Raw genomic sequence first — 8356 nt, forward strand, 5'->3', positions numbered from 1 at the left:
GCACCTTCTGGTCCTATAAACTTTGTGGGAGGCAGTTTTTCTCATATTAGCAGGAGACATAGTTCCCTTCCCTTCGGGGTCTCTTGCTACTTCCCTTCCAGCTCTATCAGGAACGATTCTCTTCTCACCCTCAGTTCTTACCTTCTGAGCCTCCGGCTCTCCTTTTCCTAATCTTGCAGCAGTGTATGTTAATCCCAGGTCTCACTGGACAGTTACTTGATAGTGTACAGAAGAAAACCCAACAATGCAACTGAAAACTACAAAGGTCCCAGGTTGGAGCGTGCAGCTGCATTTTCCAGGGCTCTCAGCGTAAACACGGGAGCAGTGTGCTTCCATGTTCAGATTTTAAAGTCAGACTCCAAATGCCTCTGGCTGTCATTTCTTCCATAGATTACTTCATATCACCAAATGGGTATGAGTGACTCTCAGTTCATCCCAGTTCTATAGAGAAACCCCTCCTCATGCACTATGCCTTCATGCCTTTGTCCAAGCAATACACACTGGAGTGGAAACAGCTAACCACACACGCATCCCTCGGTTCATGGCCTCATGTCCTACACTGAATCACTGAGGGTGTGTAGCCAACTCCAGAGCTGCTGACTGGGAAGACCAGACACCTCTGAGGTCAGCTAGTCAAACTTTAAAAAACAAAAGCAAAAAACCACGCATCTAAATTGATGTTGAGAAAAATGGTGGCCCAGCAGCCCAGACCCCTTCCCTCCTCTTGTGGGCTCTTGAGGAGCCCATCTGTCTCAGTCTGAGGACAGAAGGAGAGGGAGGTCCTGAGAAGTGACAAGAACTCTGGGTAGGGTGAGCAAAAACGCTGTCTCCTTCCTGCCCCTGGCTGGTGAGCCTACACATAAGCAGGGCTTTCTTTTCTTTAAAAGAATCCCACCCTCACTTGGCCTCAGGAGCAGGTCAGTGCAAAGAGAGAAAGGGTCGTCCTTGGCACGCTGGTAGCGCTGGTGGTGGTGGGAGGGAGGGCAGGCCGGGGCACTCGCCTATTGTAGGTCTGGATTGGATGCTTCCACTCATTCGTTTCCTTTTAATTAACCCACATTCCTGGAGGAGAAATATTTATGTTGGCTCCCATAGAGGCAACCCTCAGACTGGAAAGAAGAGGGAAGAAAGCCTGTCTTAGCAAAACAATATCTCTAAAGAGCTCAAGAAGAGAAAATAGGGGAACAAAATGCCATTAAACCAGCCTTCTACCCCCACCGGAGTCAATGAAAACTTCATTTCACATGTTAATCCGCCACTCCGCCCCTTCTCTTCTCACAACACCTTTTCGGAAAGTGTTTGGGAAAAGTCTTTGCCGTCAGTACACAGCTCCCCGCAGCTCAGATTCTCCTTGTGTTAGTTCAGGGCCCCAAGTGGGGCTCTCGCTCCAGTAGCGGCTTTTTTTCTCTCCCCCTCCTTTAATTTAAACAAAGACTTCAGAGTTCATCAACCTCCCACTGAAACTCACAGCTGCTGAACAAACTAATCCCCTCTCCCGGCCTTTCTTCCCTTCAATGGGCTCTTGGCTTCAAAGCCACTTTGGGAAAGGACTTTGCTGGGGCTCACACTGCTTCATCAATACAAGTTAGCACAAGTATTATCTGAAGAGCAAGTGGCTTTACAAACAAATACTGCCTAACAATCCCTCCCTCCCAAACACACACATCTAGCCTGCAGACATGATGGATGGACAACAGGGTTAGGCCTGCTACCCCCTGGCTTCACACCCAGGCCCTTTGTGCAGCTGAACTCAGCCCTGAAGTGGTGTGGGGGAGACCCTGCAGCTCACTGTCAGGCACAGATGGAGACAGACAGAAAGACACAGACAGGCCTGCTCGCGCACCCCCCCCCACACACACCCCAAGCAATGTGACTACAGATGTTGCAAGGAAAGGCCTATAACACAAATCCATTCATGGGACTACAGTTTAAAAAGTTATTTCCTTGGCCTGTAGAGATGGCTGCTCTTTCAAAAGACACAGGTTCAATTCTCAGCACTCATAGGTGTGCTCTTCTGGCCTCCATAGGCACCAGGTAATATACATAGTACATAGAATACATGCAGGCTAGACACTCATACACATATCTTCTTTCAAGTTCTTCAGTTTTGGAGTTCTTATCTCCCCCAAAACCTCTCTCCTGTCTTCCTCTACATGACAGGATCATGTCTGTGTTCTTGAAAGAGGCATTAGCAAGGTAGGATGTAGAGGAGACGGATTGGGAAACAGAACACTGCACTTTATTGCACGGTTAAGAGGTCAGCATGAAACCATGGCCAGAGGAAGCAGCTCAGAGACATGAGATAGCCGAGGGGAAGAAGCGCCTTGGACCTTTGAGAAGCTACGCTCTGATTCCTAAAAATAATAACAGGTAGTTTAAGGCCTTGGGCCAGGCCCCAGCCTAGGAGTACCAAGGGTCATGCTCTAGAGCAGGGGTTCCTAATGCTGCCACCCTTTAATACACACCAGCTCATGCTGTGGTGACCCCAACCACAAAATTACTTTCTTTGCTACTTTATGCTATTGTCATGACTATCTGCGTTTTCCAGTCATCTTGGGTAACCCCTGTGGAAGGTCATTGACTCCCAAGGGAATTACCACCCACATGTCTGAGTTAAGAAGTGTTGCTCCAGAGTCTAAGCAAAAGGCACTTCACCCTCCACTCAGCACCTAACAGCCCACCTGAGTGATGCTAATACATGAGAAGTTCCCACCTAACAGCCCACCTGAGTGATGCTAATACATGAGAAGTTCCCTTTTTGTTTTTTGAGACAGGGTTTCTTTGTGTAGCCCTGGCTGTCCTGGAACTCACAGAGATTAGCCTGCCTCTGCCTCCCAAGTGCTGGGATTAAAGGCCTGTGCCCCCACCACTGGTAAAAAGTTTCATTTTTTTAAAGGTCCAGTTCCCTCTCTTGCTTTTCTTCAGTACCATATGTCCATGACTTGTTCAAAAAGTAAACCTCAACCTGGGGCCACGATAGAATATGGACCTTAAAATAGGAAGAAGACAGAGGTAGAGAGAAAGTGCAGTTAGACTCAAACTCCAGAAGAGAAGAAACACAAGATCTATAAGATGGCGTGGCAGAGGTAGACTGACTAATAACATGGTTTACTCTCTCGGAAGCTATCTGAACAGAATATCCCATGTAGGACATCCTGGTGCAGACCCTGTTGGACTGCTACACTAGAGAAAGAAAGATCCAGTGCTGAGCATCCCCTCTCAGGTGAAAGCACGCAGGGTAAGAGATGAGATGGAGACACTCAGTGGGGGTGGGACCAAACCCCAACAGCACATACCTGGCAGCAAGGGAGGAGCTTGGGGGAAATACACACTCTGCTGAAAAACTCCCCCCTCTCTGACACACGATAAATAGCAGCAGAGGTGGTCTCCTGGTAGAAGAGAATCCCACTTAGCCCTGCAGCCTGTGTGCGATGGTGAGGACGGCCTTCAGCACAGGCATGAAGCTGGAGACCTCGCTGAAGCTGCTGCAGCCCGCCACCTGGGCATGCACCGCAAGGCCCCGCTCAAAATTTCCTGCATCCACACATCGGGCAACTTCATGCAGCCCAGCCAGGACATGGGGTGAGAGCTGCGGAGGGATTGAATCTAGATTAGATGAGCCTGCTTCAGCCCCAACTCTCACAGCATGGACAGTCCCGGACAGTCCAGGAAGATGTCTCTGAGGGAGCCTCATGGGATGGATGGGCGGACACTGGGCTTTCCTTGACTGTGGGCTGGAGTAGAGAGGCACGAGGCAGAGGGAGTAAGTTAGGTACTTACTGTCCCCTCGCAAAGCTTCTCGTACAGACATTCTAGACGGTGGGCTGCCTCGTCCAGCTTCCTTTTTGTTTTCTGCAGGGAGAAAAATGGCTCCTGACCCTACCCAAAGGCTCACACTATACAGCACTATAAACAGTTATGATATAACAATTACAATGGCTCACTGCTAGTTCCTTCATTTCACAGACCAAGTGGAAGCCCAAAGGTGGCAAGAGGCTTAGTCAGGTGACATGGCCAGTGAGTGAGTGAATGGTGTCTCTCTCCTGCCAGGTCCAGCCTCTCGAATGTGCCCTGCTCTTGTAAATGCCCATGCTCTTTGATCCTGCACTTAGGGCAGACTCAAAGCCCTCCTGGACTTCATCTTGTCATCAAAGCACTATAAGATGTAGTCAACATGACAGGGACAGAAAGGGAGCTGGCCTACATTTGAGGCCTCTAGGAGCCTGCTGAGGCTGTGAGGAGGCAGGTTCAGGAAGACACATACTTACTAGGTCAGTGGCGCTCAGGGAACAGCGCTGAAGGAGTGCCTCAAAGCTGTCCTTCATGCACCGATGCTCTGGGGGCAGCTCCCTCTCCATCTTCTCGGGAGGCAGTGGCTGGAGTTGCTAAGGAGGGGACAGTGAGGCAGAACTGGAGGTGATCTGTCCTCATGGCTTTCCTAAGGCCTAGTCCCCTGTGACTCAAGGTCAAACTTGCCATTAAGGTAGAGCTGAGAGCCACCCCTCTCCTCCTCTACAGGAAGAACCTCTTCATTTCTATGATCCCACTTTTCTTGCCCAAGTAGAGGGGGAAGCATCAGGGGAGGGGTCCACAGTTCTTGTCACCTGCAGGCTGCATTCTCTCGGGGCTCCAGGGGGAGACAGGCTTGTACTGGAGACTAGGGGCTGTGGCAGCAGGGCCTGTTGTGGCTCAGGGCCAAGGCTCCTAAGTGGAGCTGTAATTGGTGCTGGAGGCATAAATGTCTCAGGCAACTACCGAGACAAAGAGAAGCATATGAGCGAACCCAGAGACACCACAGGCTGCTCTTGGACAAGGAAACAGGATGGGGAGTGGGGAACTAGAACCCAGAACGGTGTGTGCAGGGGAACTGGAACCCAAAACAGTGTGTGCAGGAGGAAAGAGGGAGGTGCCGAGGGGCACACACCAACTTGGAGAAGAGCATATGCAGGAAGAGTGGAGCTGAGCTCTTAAAGAACTAGAAAGCGGGTCACTGGGAAGGGGAAGATGCGTGACCTTTTTCCTTTGGAGGTTTCCCTGGGAGGCTGGAATAACTTTGCAGGCATCCAGGGGTCCTAAAGAACAAAGGTGGGGATTTTAGGGACATGGTCAAGAACCTTGATGACATTTACCTAAAGCAGGAGGAATTGTTTTAGTTAGAGTGTGCCATACCCCCCTCTGCAGGTCAGTCATACTCCTAACTGACAAATGGCCTTAGTTCACTGGCTTGAGGAAAAAAGACCCCCAAAGTAGTAGTGAAGTAGGGAGGAGAGGTGGCAATGACCCCCAAGAAGAAGCTATGGGAAGATGACTGACCTGGACGAGTGGCCAAGATGCCAGAGCTTGGGAGGGCACTCGAGCACGGTGCTCCTGGGCCTCCAGGAGAGGGAGCCACAGAGAAAGTGACAGGAGAGACTAGGGACTGGGAGCTCAGAGGGTTGGGACCCTTTGGTCCCACGGGAGGCAGAGGGAGGAGTCTAGGAGTTTCAGGCAAGTGGGCAGAGCCAGACTGCATGATGTCTGGAGACGCCATGACTGGAGTGGGACCAGGAAGAGGCCATGCTCTGCAGAGTCCAGCTGGGTTTACAGCTTGAACACTTTGTCCTCCGAATGGCTGTGGCTCAGATAAAGCTGAAGGAGAGTAGAAATAGGTAATTTATTACCAACCTTTACTTGGGAGAGACTCAGAGAACATCACACAGGAACAAATCAACAGAAAAACCAGAAAAGTGAGTGTGGTGGCACTGGCAGGACACCTGGGAGGCTGGGACAAGGTCTCTTGAGACCAAGAATTGGAAACCAAGCAAGAGTCCACTTCAAAAAAAAATTTGTAAACCCACAACTAATAATAACAATGAAGGATTAGTACATGTAGGGCAAAATCTACAATTTTCAAGGTACTTTACTAGTAAATTGAAATAACAGGCATAACTTCTTTGGTATGTTGCCAAAAATACAAAGCCTTTAGCCAAAGAGAGAGAGAGAGACAGAGAGACAGAGAGAGACAGAGAAAAAACATATGAGGAGAGATTCAATAAAGGACACTATTAGCAATTCAGACTTCAATCTCAAAGCAATTTTCTCAAAAATAGAATTTAATAGAATGTGTTTAAAAGACAAAACAAGCTAGGCAGACTCCTGTGGCTGCAGCACTGGGGGCAGAGGCAGACAGATCAATTTAAGGTCATTTTTGGCTACACAGCAAGTTGGAGGCTAGCCTGAGTTACACAAGATGCTGTCCCATATAAAGCAATGGCCTCTCTGGGCAACATCAGCATGGGCTGGGGAGACAGTATGTCTGTCTGTATGTCTGTCTTTCCTGAGACCTCATACTCCACCCAAAGAGATCTTCCCTTACTCACCAGGCCTTACTCCAGGGACAAAATGAGCAGGCAGGGCTGCCTGGGGCCCAGGGATTCTGTAGTCACTCGAGGACTGTGTCCAGGAGCCCTGAGAAAGGCTAGGATGGGAGGGGCTGAAGGGCATCACTAATGACGGCCTCACAGATGGAGCTGGGACCTGGGAAGAGAGAAAAGGTCAGGGAGCTGGTGTGCTGTGGCCATTTCTCCCATGCCCCATCTCTGTAGCAACCAGGGTCAAGCTGAAGTTCTTTAGTATAAAATGCCAGATTCTCCGTTATCTACTTCCCACGAGTCTTTCCTTTATTTAACCTCATCCCAGGACCACAACCCATTGAAGTTTTGTTGGTCTTTATCTGAAGGCTGCTGTTTCCTCTTGGTTCAATGGGCTTGCACATCTGTCCTCGGTGTCTGGGTTCCCATTCCCTTGTCTAAGTAACTTAATCTTTAATATCCAGTGGAGGGCTGGAGAGACAGCCTGATCCACATGGTAGGAGGAGAGACCTAGTTTCCACAGCTTGTTCTGACTTCTCCACCTGCACCGTGGCACACATGTACACACACACACACACACACACACACACACATAATACATTTTAAAAAATCTCTTTTCTAAGTTCAGTATGGTGGTGCACGCCTTCAATCCCAGCACTCAGTAGGTAGAAGCTTGTATATCTCTATGAGTTTAAGACCAGGCTGGTCTGCATAGTGAGTTCTAGACACACCGGGACCCTGTCACAAAAACAAAAACAAAAACACCCAACCTTTTAAAAAGGAAGTGAGATCAGGTTAGGGAGGGGAGGGGAGGAGGAGACAGAGAGAGAGAATACTTAAGAGACAACTGGAGGGGGGCTGGTGTGGATCTCTGGTATGAGCTAGAAATTTAGTGCAATGGAGACTCCCAGGAATCTCTGAGGGTGACCCTAGCTAAGACTCCTAGAAATGGGAGACACAGAGCCTAAACCAGCCATCTTCTGTAACCAGGCAAGTCTTCCAGCAGAGGGACTGGGACACCAACCCAGCCACAAAACCTTTGGCCTACATTTTGTCCTGCCTACAGGATGGTAAAGATGGCACAGAAATTTTGGGAGTGTCCAACCAATGACTGGTCCAGCTTGAGAGTCATGAGGTCATAAGAGGGGAGCCCACCCCTGACACTGCCTGGAGCCAGGCCAGGACCCAGAGACTGGACAGCCCAGACACCTAAGATAGAACCAAACACAAATTGGGGGAGAAAAGTCACTAAAGTGATTCCTAGTGATTTTATGCTGTTCTCATAGGCTGGTGTCCAGCCCAGTTGTCCTCTGAGAAGCTGCACCAGTATCCATGGAAACAGATGCAGAGACTACAGCCAAACATCAGGCAGAGCTTGGGGAATCATGTGGGAGAAGGGGAGAAAGACTTGTAGGAGCCAGAGGAGTCAAGGACACCACAAGGAAACCCACAGAATCAACTTAGCTGGACCCATAGGAACTCACAGAGACTGAACTACCAACCAGGAAGCCTGCAAGGGCCTGACATAGACCCTCCACATATGTAACACGTACGTTACAGTTGTGTAGCTTGATCTTCTTGTGGGACTCCTAACAGTGGGAGCAGGGGCTGTGTCTGACTCGGGTGCCTGTCTTTGGGACCCCTACCCCTACTTGATTGCTTCGTCTAGCCTTAATAGAAGAGGAGGTGCCTAGTCTTACTGAAGCTTGATATGCTGTGGCTAATTGATAGCCATGGGAGGCATAGACAGGGTGGGGAGGAGTGAGAAAGTTTCGAGGAAAGGACTTGGGGAGAAATGGGAGGGGAAACTTCAGTCAGCATGTAAAATAAATAAATAAATAACAATTTTAAAAGGTGGTGTGATAAATGGAGAAATGGCTCTGGTATTTATTTGTTTGTTTGTTTGTTTATTCTTCTCTTATATATCACATCCTGACCACAGTTTCCCTCCCTCCTCTCTTTCCAATCCCCCCCCCACACACACCTCTGCTCTCCCCCAGGTCCCA

General features: G+C 49.4%; 1 protein-coding gene across 10 annotated transcripts in view; it reads right to left on the reverse strand.

Moving 5' to 3' along the window:
* Window positions 1–8356, reverse strand: part of Sec31b (SEC31 homolog B, COPII coat complex component) — a 33650-nt gene that overhangs the window by 1173 nt on the left and 24121 nt on the right. For 7 of the 10 annotated variants that reach the window (XM_031390426.1, XM_031390422.1, XM_031390428.1 and 4 more), the window contains 8 exons: window positions 6360–6516; window positions 5314–5628; window positions 5014–5072; window positions 4605–4751; window positions 4269–4385; window positions 3781–3852; window positions 3297–3589; window positions 2218–2354 (listed from right to left, as the gene is read on the reverse strand). In XM_031390426.1, the coding sequence (XP_031246286.1) occupies window positions 3410–3589; window positions 3781–3852; window positions 4269–4385; window positions 4605–4751; window positions 5014–5072; window positions 5314–5628; window positions 6360–6516 (1047 nt within the window). In that variant the 3' untranslated portion in view covers window positions 2218–2354; window positions 3297–3409. The other 3 variants (XM_031390425.1, XM_031390424.1, XM_031390427.1) reach the window with 3 other exon arrangements.

The sequence above is a fragment of the Mastomys coucha genome, unplaced genomic scaffold, assembly GCF_008632895.1.
Source record: "Mastomys coucha isolate ucsf_1 unplaced genomic scaffold, UCSF_Mcou_1 pScaffold21, whole genome shotgun sequence".
Lineage (NCBI taxonomy): Eukaryota > Metazoa > Chordata > Mammalia > Rodentia > Muridae > Mastomys > Mastomys coucha.